Source organism: Neoarius graeffei, chromosome 13 (assembly GCF_027579695.1).
Source record: "Neoarius graeffei isolate fNeoGra1 chromosome 13, fNeoGra1.pri, whole genome shotgun sequence".
In the NCBI taxonomy this organism is placed as follows: domain Eukaryota; kingdom Metazoa; phylum Chordata; class Actinopteri; order Siluriformes; family Ariidae; genus Neoarius; species Neoarius graeffei.
In genome coordinates, this window is record NC_083581.1 from 60,006,095 (window position 1) to 60,019,629 (window position 13,535).

Below are 13,535 nucleotides of genomic sequence, written 5' to 3' on the forward strand. Positions count from 1 at the left end.
TGTTGTTTAATACATTAAAGTCTCATTCAGATATGTCATAACCATTTCTCTTTTCAAGAGGACACATGTTAAATAAAATCAGTGGGCTATTTTTTTTTTTTTTTTTATTTTGACAAGAATAACTTTGGGGTACAAAGTTTACTCTGAAAGGACTAATTTGCTGAGATATTGCAAAAAAAACACAATTTAAATAAGACCAAAGGCTCGCTGACATTTATATAAACTGGTGACGATTGACATGAGAAACTTCAATAAATGAGTGTAGGACTACAATGAGGGCATATTAAACAGCTTACATGCTACCATGCTCTGCGGCGTGTATAAAGGTGAGCGTACCCAAGCAACTGCAATTTTCAACCAAGATAGCAAGACAAAAAAGTCTATGTGCTTTTGAATGTGGGAGCTTTGAAAAAGCTCACCTGGCAAATGTTTTAGTAGGAACAGTGAATAAAATGACATCTATGAGTAAATAGGACTGAAAATTGTTAACGAGCATGCACATTCAGTGACCCTGATGCTTGTGCGTTAATGTGATGTGTAAGGAAGAACAGCAGAGCGAGTATTCTTAAGTTGCCAATGTGAATGCAAGACATAACCAGATTGTCAGCTAGAGCAATCTTTCTACAGCTACATAGACAAGGATATAGTAGAAGTAAAACACTGGCTAAACTATTCATTAAATAAAAGAATGTGCATTTGAGAGTTCAGGGGATAAAAAAAAAATCCATAGGCATTGGTCTACAGAGACAAGGGAAAGAGAACGGTAAAAGTGGAACTGGTGCTGCTGTTATTTAAAAGGCCTAATTTGGCTGGCATGGCAGTACTTTGGGTCCACTTCTCCTCTTAGAGGGAAAACACTGCAAATCACTACAAAGTTATTCTAACTGATCACCTTTATCCTATAATGAATCATCTATTCTGATGGGAGTGGTTTCTTCCAGGATGACCCCACCCCCATTCACAGGACAAGAGGGCTGAACAGCACTCAATTGAGTCGCAACCCAATTGCACATCTATACGAGTTTTCACAGTTCTCTCCACCACCATCATCAAAACACCTTAGGTGATGAAGACTTGGGGTTCATCCCTTTAGTGCAATTCCAAAAATACCAAGGTGCATTGATGCTACGCTGTTCTGGTATCTCGTGGTGGCCCAAGACTTTACTAAGCGGCTTCATGGTTGCATGATTATTGAAAGACACTATTCATGATCCCTTTCATTTGTCTGTACATCCCTAAAACACAACTACTAAAGATTTTCTTTGTTTAATGCAAGCAATTTATTAATTTTTATCTATTTATTTAATATTAATAAATGTTTATATGCACAGTACCAGTCAAGTTTGGACACACATTCTAATTCAGTGTCTGTTTAAAATACACTTAATGTCTTAAAGTAATAATGGATGTCATTTCTTTTTACTTAGTTGAGCGGTTCTTGACATAATATGGATTACTACAGTTGTGGAATAGGGCTACATTACATTACAGGCATTTAGCAGACACTCTTATCTAGAGCAATGTATAACATACCCAGAGCAGCCTGGGGAGCACTTGGGGGTTAGGTGCCTTGCTCAAGGGCACTTCAGCGATTCCTGTTGCTCCAGGGAATCAAACTAAAGACCTTTTGGTCCCAAAGCTGGTTCTCTAACCATTAGGCCACGGCTTTCCCATGTATTTTTATTTACTGTATTTTTTTTATTATTTACTGTATTTTTATTATTTACTGTTTGATCTCAAATGCATTAATAAGCCAAGAAATTAATCAACTAATTAACTTTTGACGAGGCACATTTGTTAATTGAAAAGCATTCCAGGTGACTACCTCATGAAGCTGGTTAAGATAATGCCAATAGTGTGCAAAGCATCAAGGTAAACGGTGGCTACTTTAAAGAATCGAAAATATGAAACATGTTTTGTTTTTTAACACTTTTTTTTTGTTTAGCAAATAATTCCATATATTATTTCATAGTATTGATGGCTTCAGTATTGTTCTACAACCCCAACTCCAAAAAAGTTGGGACACTGTAAAACGTAAATAAAAACAGATTATGAAGATTTGCAAATCATGGAAACCCTATATTTCATTGAAAATAGTACAAAGGCAACATATCAAATAATGAAACTGAGAAATGTTATTGTTTTTTGAAAACTATATGCTCATTTTGAATTTGATGTCAGCAACATGTTTCAGAAAAGTTGCAACAGGGGCAACAAATGACTGAAAAAGTTGTGTAATGCTAAAAAAAAAAAAATTTAAACCAATATGTTTAACTGGCAACAGGTCAGTAACATGATTGGTTATAAAAAGAGCATCCCAGAGAGGTGGAGTCTCTCAGAAGTAAAGATGGGGAGGGGTTCACCTCTCTGTGAAAGACTGCATGGGCAAACAGTGCAACAATTTAAGAATAACGTTCCTCACTGTAAAATTGCAGAGAATTTGGGGATCACATCATCTGTGGTCCATAATATCATTAAAAGGTTCAGAGAATCTGGAGAAATCTCCGTATGCAAGAGACAAGGCTGAAAACTGACATTGGATGTTTGTGATCTTCAGGCCCTCAGGCGACACTGCATTAAAAGCAGACACATGTCTGTAGTGGAAATCACTGTATGGGCTCAGGAACACTTCAGAAAAACATCATCTGTGAAAACAGTTCATTACTGCATCCACAAATGCAAGTTAAAACAAAATATAAACAATATCCAGAAACACCGCCAGCTTCTCTGGGCCCGATCTCTTTTACGATGGACTGAGGCAAAACAGAAAATTGTCCCGAGGTCTGATGAATCAAAGTAGAAATTCTTTTTAGAAATCATGGACACCACATCCTCCAGGCTAAAGAGGAGAGGGACCATCCGGCTTGTTATCAGTGCACAGTTCAAAAGCTAGCATCTGTGATGGTATGAGGGTGCATTAGTGCACATGACATGACAAAATCTGGGAAGGCATCATTAATGCTGAATGATTTATACACATTTCAGAGCAATATGCTGCCATCCAGACAAAATCTTTTTCAGGGAAGTCCTTCCTTCTTTCAGCAAGGCAATACCAAACCGCTTTCTGCACATATTAAAACTGCATGGCTCTGTTGTAAAAGAGTCCGGGTGCTAAACTGGCTTGCCTGCAGTCCAGACCTGTCTCCCATTTAAAACATCATTTAAGACTATACTTTCAGGGATCATTTCTATAGTCACCCATTTAAAACATTTGGTACATTATGAAGCACAAAATATGACAAAGGAGACCCCGAACTGTTGATCAACTGAAATCGTATATCAGGCAAGAATGGGACAACATTGCTCTTTCAAAACTACAGCAATTGGTCTCCTCAGTTCCAAAATGTTTGCAGAGTGTTGTTAAAAGTAGAGGTGATGCAACGCAGTGGTAAACATGCCCCTGTCCCAACTTTTCAGAAATGTGTTGCTGACATCAAATTCAAAATGAGCATATATTTTTCAAAAACCAATAAAATTTCTCAGTTTCAACATTTGATAGGTTGTTTTTGTACGATTTTCAGTTAAATATAGGGTTTCCATGATTTGCAAATAATTGCACTCTGTTTTTATTTACAGTTTACACAGCGTCCCAACTTTTTTGGAATTGGGGTTGTACAATGTAGAAAATAGTCAAAATACAGAAAAACCTATGAATGAGTAGGAGTCCAAACTTGACTGGTACTGGGTTGTTTTTTTCCCTTACTAGGGCCGTACAGTCTATAATTTGTCTATAAATAATGCAATATTGGCTTTTTCAATACTGATATGGTAGAAACCAACAATATGTAAATTAGTATTCAAATATACTACAACATACATGTTGCATCATTGTGTTTTGTGAACATCCAGAAATGTTTTCTCTGTGTTTAAGTTGATAAAATAATAATAACAACAGTAATAATTTATGTTAGCCCTGTGATGACCTGGCGACTTGTCCAGGGTGTACCCCGCCTTTCTCCCGTAGTCAGCTGGGATAGGCTCCAGCTTGCCTGCGACCCTATAAAACAGGATAAAGCGGCTAGAGATAATGAGATGAGATGAGAATAATTTATGTTCACTGAATGCTGGATTAGTAAAAGAGATCCATTTCTTTTACTAAATCTAAACTACGTCACACTGCAAACACACTGTGTAGCAATGTACTTGCAATGTGCTATTTTTGTTCATATTGTGCCACTACAGTGCACTAAAGTTGTGTTGCTGAAAATGGAGCAGAAAACGATGATGTAGAAAACCAGAACATACAAATACTAATGTGTTCTCTGTATATCTAAAAAGAACAGACGTGTTTTGGTGTTGGGAGGCACTGCTGGGTCTCTTATGGCCACTGACTCACTGTGTGATGGTTGGCTGAACTATGATACTCCTGTCATAAAAGACATAATTTTTCTCACAATAAGGGCCTAATGGACTTGCCACATGTGCCATGTGCAGGAGGGTGAAAGGGTAAAAAGTGGAGGGAGGTAACATTCACAGCATAGAGATGGAAGGGAGACAAACCTCAAGCATACTCCAATTCTAACTCAAAGAACATGAACAAGACTCCTTATTTTAATCATTTGTTGGGTTTACAACAATTTTACGTAAGTGTCAGATTTACCGAGGTACAACTTTGAATATGGATTCGATTCGATTTCAGCCGAGAAAATATTAAACAGTGTAGAATGCTATCTTTAGTCCAGTGACGATATTGATTCAGTATTTTCAGCTGCCAAATTTATCCTTTATTTTCTCCTGTAAAATGTTTAAAAATGAATTCTAGAGTATAGATTCACAGTGAATCTTACTTTCCAATCTGTTTTATATGCATCTTGATGGTATGGTGGCAGCAAGTGGCACTAAAACGTGTGTGAATGAGGGGGTAATTACAGACAAATAAGGCACTGAATTTCAATTTCATGTTCTGTTCCTTATACACCATTTCAATCTTATTTTATGCTTATTAGTCCGATCTTGCTGCTTATGGTGGGCAGAACTGTCCAATGCTGGTGCATAATTGTATATAATTTACTTTTTACCAGTGATTAGCATCAACATAAGCCATTTTTTATTACTGAGGAATTAACCACAATCAGAGCGCTTCTTTCAAACACATATTGTTCATGAAAGAAGTAGGACACAAGGCAGAATACATGAAACATCCTGTCATGCAAAACCACACGAATGGACATAAAGCAGACATCAGATTCAGAATAAAATAGAGCTAAATTTGCTGTATGTACTGGCTTCATGTGTATAAAGAGGCAAATGCTCATGAAAGAACCCTGCACAAGCAGCGTCGAGGCCCGCCCTCATCTCAGCCACACTGATTCGTTTGTTACACTTAATTCAAGCATCTTGACTTTCTTAAACATATATTAACTCCGGAAAATTACTTGCATACAATTAGATGAATAGGCTAATTAGTTTGGAGCGATTATTCCTTTTCTCCGTGAGCCATGGCACTGTTCTTTCCCCTGCTTTCATTATGCAGCAGCGGATTTGTTCTCTGCAGGGTATCCACTATTGTTTCAAATTGAAGCTTTAAAGTATTTCAAAGCAAACTATTATTGATTTTTTAATTATGAGAACGTGTAAAAGAGAAGAAAATTAATAACAAAAATCTTATCTTCAAAACACCTAGACGGGAAAACACAAGGGAAAATCTTTTGCTATCTAAACGCTACTTCTTTTTTTCTTTTTTTTTAAAGAATCTCTTTCACACCCAAGAGACGCATTTAATCACAGCACAGACATGGCAGCATACAAAGCGCACTCTCTTTTATCATCACAGAGCTCTCGTAATTCCACTTGAGAAACTCCTTGACGTCTGTCTATAGAGCGGAATATTTACACACTTTGGTCAATGACCCTTACTAACCTGTGGAGAGAGGCCATTGTTGACGGGGTTCATGGGGTTGCTGGATGCTGACTGGCTCATGAAAGTGTCAGTGTAGTTGGAAAAGCTGTGCCGATTGGACGAGAGGCCGTAGGCGGTGTTGCTTTCACTGGAGAGGCTGCTCTGATGCATGGTGGAGGGAGGCAAAGGCTGCGGCCGGTGCACTGTGCTACTGCCATCTGCACAAAACATTGATATCATGAACATCTTCCTTGCACATATCATGCCAGCCTCATATTAAGGGGTTGATTTTGGAAACGTACCCTGCGATAGCGTGCTAGCAGTGTAGCTGGGGTCAGGGAGCTGGTATGTGGGCAGAGTTGGCATGCCTGTTGCTGGAAAACCTCCTGGTAACAGGTGGTTGAATGCAGCAAGTTGATTGGCTCCAGCTTGTTTGCGCCATCTGGCTCGTCTATTGCTAAACCACACCTGCCAAAGGAGAAGAACAAGAAGAAGAACTTAGTCATATAAACCCTTAACTTTAAAATTAAAAAGGATAGTTGTAGATGACAGGAAAAGTAACTGGTGTTTAAACAGAGAGACGAAACAAATTTAACACAGAAATTCACAACTTCAGTGGTTCGTGTTGGGAATTTAAAATTAGAGCACTGCTAATAATCTGTCTATGGCAAGGGGGACAAGACCCTGCCCCTGTGTATGCAAAAGAGTGAATGACATTGCCTTTGAGGGGCCATTCTTCAGACTTTAATACACTGGCAGCGCAGTTAATCTACTGTTGTTTTTCAAATGTGCTCGGCCATTGTGAATGGTGTTGAAAGAGGGGGACAATAGCTTCCCGATGAATCGGACACAAAGAGTGGGTGTCCCTTTTAAACAGCTCCTTCAGAATGATGCTTTCAGCCAGGACATTGATCAAGGAGCTCGAGCAGACATACTGTATGTGCACACACTCTTTATCTGTTCCTGACAGCCTGTTTGGCTCCTTTTGAAGCTTTGTATGTAAAAAAGCATTTTGTTCGAGTGTATTTTTTTTTCAGCTGCACTCTTTGTAGCAATAAATTGTGTTTTTAAGGTAAAAAGGAAAGCGGAAAAGCATACAGTACATGAGGACACATTAAAATCAGCTGGAGTGCTTCTGAAGTACCAAGACATTAAAATTGATTTTTCAGTCATGCACTATAAGAAAAATAAACAACAAATCTGTACTCTTTGTTAAAATTAAAACCAAAATCAAATAGTTCACATTCTTTCCAGTTCTAGGTTTAAACTGAAGCACTGGGTGGACATGCAGTATGATTGACCTGTAATAAGCATGAGCCTAAATCCTCGAAACACCCAAATCCAGAGGCATAAATTAGTGTTATTAACCCACCAGGGAACTAATCAATGGTTATTATGTGTGCTTAGGAATTATCCACCTAAATACCTTGACCACACCACCAAGCCTGGACATCTAAAGAACTTCGCACCTTCCAATTTTCATGATAATGTTTGTCTGCTAATTAATAGTCAAGTATGTTGGTTATAAGTAATTTCTGGTAGAGACCTTTCATATTGGAAGTTAAAGTACATAATTATTCATATCTCTTTTCTAATCTTTAAATTTAATATCAATTTAAAAGTTGAATATGTATGTACATAGTAACTAATCGGGAAAATACAAAGTACAGTTCAGCAGTTAATGTTAACATAATAGTGCCAAATACAAGCAAACTGCATCTTTAAACATGTACTGTATATATAAGTACAGGTAGCAAATATTCATTAAGGGTTTTAATTATCAATATTTAATCAACAGTCCCCTGAATATAAATAGAACAATACTGAATGTCCAAGTACCAATAATAGCATCAAGTACTGCTGTATAACTGGTGCTTTGTATCCCTCTGACATATAATGCGACAGGATATAGCTATCGCTCTGTCTGTCCATCCATCTGTCTGTCCGTCTGGAAACATTTAGTTTCCGGAGAACTCAAAAACTATTAGGAATTTTTTTTCACGAAACCTGACAGTTATGTTAAGTGGCTAGAAGAGTTGTGCTTTTTGAAATTTTGGGATTTCTGTGATTTTTTTTTTTCCATATTTCCATGGCAACCAGTTCAACTTAGGAAAATTTGGAGTGGGGTTTAGTGTGGGGGGCCAGGGGGGATATGTCATCTCCTGATGACTCTTGTTTTTTATATTAGATACCAGATAGTCACATTTTCAGCTTGCAAGGACTGCACCAAGTATTTTACCAAATCAAGCGTGAGTAATTGTTCTTCTGTGCAAACTTGAATGTCCAACCTGTACCAAAATTACATGTAATCACTACGTATTTATTCATTAAATACTTGGTAGTTCCTTTTCTGTAAAATTAAATACAACCAAAACAAATCATAGAGAAATGGGTTAATGATGATGTAGTATCTCATTATACTGCTTACTCCACTATTTTGGCACTCCTTCGCAGGTGTTAGCCGTTACAGCACTAAAACCCTTTACGCAGAGCGACCACTCCCACTTACTCAGGTTTCATTTACTTTACATGCACTGCTAAGAAGGGATCTTTGTGATACTGAGGAGAGGGCCCAGGGCATTTGGATGTACATATCTCTGTATAAGAAGCTAGAATGACTACCCCGGCACCTCAAAAGAAGCCTGACGGAAGTCGAATGAATGCTCCATTCTGGACCCTGGTGACAAAGGCACCTTGAGCAGGGATTTTCTCTCTTTTGCTGTCTCTAATTCCCCCTCTGCTCAGAGAAAGAGCACACCGTGCTCAAGATGGCTATGAAGGAGGCCCAAGCTCGAGAGTCATTTCATATTTCTTAGAATTTTCCTAAGAGCAAAAGGGAGGTGTGAAGCACGACATTTATGAAGAGATATAGCTCTGATTGGAGCTGAAGGACATATCTGTCGTCAGTGAGTATTGAGGGAGTATAAGTGGAAAAATTCAATATACCTCCTTTCATTTGGCTGAGCAGAGCTGAGTGAGTGGAAAGACAAAAAGAAGGAAGGTAAATGGAAGACAAATCTGATTGTTCTGTGCATTTCTACATTAGAGGTGGCAGCCGAAGCCAGCTGAGGTACTCTGGCCCCAGGATAGCACCATCCACTTTCATCCTGTATCAATCAACCAGGACTTCCTATCAATTCTTCTCTGTCTCATACACAAGCCAATGGCTTGGGGTCTACGTATCTTTCTAGGATTGCTATGGCACGGGAGCAGTGGGGGGGGGGGGGAGTGGGAGGTAGCAAGTGAGGAGTAACACACACACAGAGAGAGAGAGAGAGAGAGAGAGAGAGAGAGAGAGTCCAACTCTGCCATTTATTTAAGGCTTTCCTTTGTAGGATGTTCCCATTCGCCATGACTTGTTAGGATTAAGCACAGGTCTATTGGCTCCAGATTTTCCTGGGACCAATTGTGGCTCATGCAATATAATTCCCTAACACAGGAGCTTACACTCATGACCTGGATGTCTTATATCCGGAGTGGATCAAAGGCTATCAGAACAGACAGGAGAAGTGAAAACAGCCCTACGCCTGTCTCTGTAGAACATATGAAGTGACTAACATCTACTACTCATGCCATTTTTCTAAATAACACTGCTATCCAGTATAATGAAATATAAAGAAATCCAAGCATGATTCTTGAAATAGAGGCATATTGTGTAAGCAATGCTACATATTAAAGCATACTATGCCAAAAGGTTGTAAGACAAATGCTAAATTTCAAAAAAGAAAATATTTTATCATGTTTAGAGCTGGCTTGTTTTCTCTCTTTCGCTCCTTTCTGTGAATGTAAAGAAATTCATTTTTCATTTTTAATAGTTACGTATAGCACCAAATAATTTCTTACTGTATTTAAGTGTGTTTTCAACTTTACCTGAATATAAATTTTTCTGTCAATTTTACTCCACTTTGACTTGGAAATGGTGACTTTTTCCCCTGATATATTTCACTGGGACGGCACGGTGGTGTAGTGGTTAGCGCTGTTGCCTTACAGCAAGAAGGTCCGGGTTCGAGCCCCGTGGCCGGCGAGGGCCTTTCTGTGTGGAGTTTGCATGTTCTCCCCGTGTCCGCGTGGGTTTCCTCCGGGTGCTCCGGTTTCCCCCACAGTCCAAAGACATGCAGGTTAGGTTAACTGGTGACTCTAAATTGACCGTAGGTGTGAATGTGAGTGTGAATGGTTGTCTGTGTCTATGTGTCAGCCCTGTGATGACCTGGCGACTTGTCCAGGGTGTACCCCGCCTTTCGCCCGTAGTCAGCTGGGATAGGCTCCAGCTTGCCTGCGACCCTGTAGAACAGGATAAAGCGGCTAGAGATAATGAGATGAGATGAGACATTTCACCGGACACTGCATATTCCAGATGTCACATTTTAATATTAAAAAAAAAGACAACAGACAGTTTTGACCATTATTTCTATACAAATTACTTAAATGTTTACCTGAAAGCACTAATTCAAAAAGTCAACTCATTCATGGCACATTTCAGCTTATTCATTCATTCATTCATTTTTACCTCAACAGAGGAAATACCAAAGATCACTGGGGTAAGAATGAACACTACTATTATTTTTAGTCTGTCAATTTATCTTCCCATATCTAAAATAGCTGTAAAATTGCATATTTATATATAGATGAGAAACGTATTTGGTTATGTCACTGACATATATAGAGCCTACCATGTCTTTTGATACCCACGTACAGTAGTTGTTTGATATGCATAATATCAAATATTTTAAAACTTTTACTCAGTTTTTTTCACATGCTACTTTTCTCATATTTTATTTGAGATGTTACTCAGTAATTTATTCAAGTATGACTACTGATTACTTTTTATATCACAACTGTGGATGAGAATTTTTTTAAATCCTCAGACTGACTGGAGAATAACTTCAGTTCCTACAGATAGATATTAGCTTAAATCTCCATCTGGTGGTAGTTGTGTAGTCATGTTTTTAGAGCAGTGAGGGGAAAGACAGGTAGCCATGTCATAAGACCCAAAACCCTGTGGTTAGTCAAATATGGATCACTTCCTATCATTAGTCCTTTGGGGCTGTAAATCAGATATATCATGAGAAACAAGAATGACTCAGTGACAGTGGCTAGTGATGAACACAAGATAAGAGAAGAAAACTTAAGCTAGAGGTCAAAGCACTGCCAAAACACTACCCCCTCAGTTTATCACTACACCATGTCTGTCTGTCTTTTTTGTAGGCTACACCCCCTTCCTTCCAACCTTCTCCCACTGTCTCATTCCTCCTGACATCTGGATACTGTGTCAGCACAGCTGTGTTCAAGTGGGTTGACATTCAGGCCATGGGGTCTGCCAAAAGCCAAGAGGGTCAGACACCTTCCTCACTACAAAAGGAGTGATTTTAGAAGCCTGGCATCTCCATTTGAGTTTGTTCCAGCCAACAATCCAACTCTCTCACACACACACACACACACACACACACACACACACACACTCTCTCTCTCTCTCTCTCTCTCTCTCTCTCTCTCTCTCTCTCAGATAATCACTGCTTTATAGATAGATAGATAGATAGATAGATAGATAGATAGATAGATAGATAGATAGATAGATAGATAGATAGAGCAGTGATTATCTTCTGTCATATGACTGTTTTCTCATTCTTCAGCACAGTAGAACTATTAAGCAAAGCTTATAACTATGATTAAATCATCATTTTGCATATGATATTATTTAGACAGAACACTAAAGGCAAGTTGTTCGCACTAATGTTTGCCCACTTGTCTAATTTGCATCAGTTACCATAAAAACACAAAAGGACCACATGCATCTTTTCAGTGACAGAAAATTTGGGCCAATTTTGGCAGGGAGACCAGCAGGGTCTGTAACGATGCCAACTGGATCGTTGTCTGGTAAACAAATCAACTCCCAACTGTTATTATTAAATCCTGTTGTACAAATATGAGGCATGTTCTGTATATTATATAGCGGCGTCCTGCAAAGCCACTGTCTTTATCTGTGGCCTAAACCTGAATTTTATTTTCATTAAATGTGAATCCTATCAAATAGAAACACTGGAAAACACTAGAAAGAACAGTGCTGCTGGACAAAACGGTACTTCTTCATTCACAAAATATAATGAAATACAATTTTTGGAGACCCCAGCAGAGTGTGTCATCTGCATGAGCTACATGCAGTGGCGGCTCTGCTGGGAAGCGATGCGTTTTAAAAGGGAAATGTTCAACTGAAATTACATTTCAGCCAAATAAATATAAATGTATTTCTTTTGTGATTGTGGGCCAGTTTGAACAGAAATGTGGTTTTATTTTGAAACTCAGTGCGGCACTGGTGAGGTGGTGTGGCTGGAGCAAACCACTATTAAAAAGTGTGCTTCCAATTCATATTGCTGTGTTATCTCATCTCATATCATCTCATTATCTCTAGCCGCTTTATCCTTCTACAGGGTCGCAGGCAAGCTGGAGCCTATCCCAGCTGACTACGGGCGAAAGGCGGGGTACACCCTGGACAAGTCGCCAGGTCATCACAGGGCTGACACATAGACACAGACAACCATTCACACTCACATTCACACCTACGGTCAATTTAGAGTCACCAGTTAACCTAACCTGCATGTTTTTGGACTGTGGGGGAAACCGGAGCACCCGGAGGAAACCCACGCGGACACGGGGAGAACATGCAAACTCCACACAGAAAGGCCCTCGCCGGCCCCGGGGCTCGAACCCAGGACCTTCTTGCTGTGAGGCGACAGTGCTAACCACTACACCACCGTGCCGCCTGCTGTGTTATCCTCAACAGCATATACACTACCGTTCAAAAGTTTGGGGTCACCCAGACAATTTTGTGTTTTCCATGAAAAGTCACACTTTTATTTACCACCATAAGTTGTAAAATGAATAGAAAATATAGTCAAGACATTTTTCTGGCCATTTTGAGCATTTAATCGACCCCACAAATGTGATGCTCCAGAAACTCCATCTGCTCAAAGGAAGGTCAGTTTTATAACTTCTCTAAAGAGCTAAACTGTTTTCAGCTGTGCTAACATGATTGTACAAGGGTTTTCTAATCATCCATTAGCCTTCTGAGGCAATGAGCAAACACATTGTACCATTAGAACACTGGAGTGAGAGTTGCTGGAAATGGGCCTCTATACACCTATGGAGATATTGCACCAAAAACCAGACATTTGCAGCTAGAATAGTCATTTACCACATTAGCAATGTATAGAGTGGATTTCTGATTAGTTTAAAGTGATCTTCATTGAAAAGAACAGTGCTTTTCTTTCAAAAATAAGGAAATTCCAAAGTGACCCCAAACTTTTGAACGGTAGTGTATGGAGGCATATTTCACTATTATTTGTTATAAAAGTATGACGCCCTGAGTAAATAACATTGTATATAGCTAACTGTCGAAAATTCACTTCAAATCAAAGCTGGTTTAATTCAGCTCCAGAAATTAGCAATGCAATTGTCAATAATTGTCATTGTACTGTATGTGAGAGAGGTAGAGAGGCAAGAAATTCCTAAATATAAAGAGAAAGAAAGTGGGTTGGGATCTAATTTTGTTTAAGAAATAAAAAAAAGAAAAGAAAAGTCAAATGATTGAAAGGGACAGCTGCAGTTTAATTGCGGGTATGTGATAATCACGACAGTCTGCAAAGTTCTTTTCCTACATGCTCGACATCACATACCATGAAATAAAATCCCTTTAACATCA

General features: G+C 38.9%; 1 protein-coding gene across 5 annotated transcripts in view; it reads right to left on the minus strand.

Moving 5' to 3' along the window:
- Nucleotides 1–13,535, minus strand: part of pax7b (paired box 7b) — a 52,941-nt gene that overhangs the window by 16,873 nt on the left and 22,533 nt on the right. For all 5 annotated transcript variants that reach the window (XM_060936947.1, XM_060936946.1, XM_060936948.1 and 2 more), the window contains 2 exons: nucleotides 6,142–6,307; nucleotides 5,861–6,057 (listed from right to left, as the gene is read on the minus strand). In XM_060936947.1, the coding sequence (XP_060792930.1) occupies nucleotides 5,861–6,057; nucleotides 6,142–6,307 (363 nt within the window). The remainder of the gene's footprint in view (nucleotides 1–5,860; nucleotides 6,058–6,141; nucleotides 6,308–13,535) is intronic.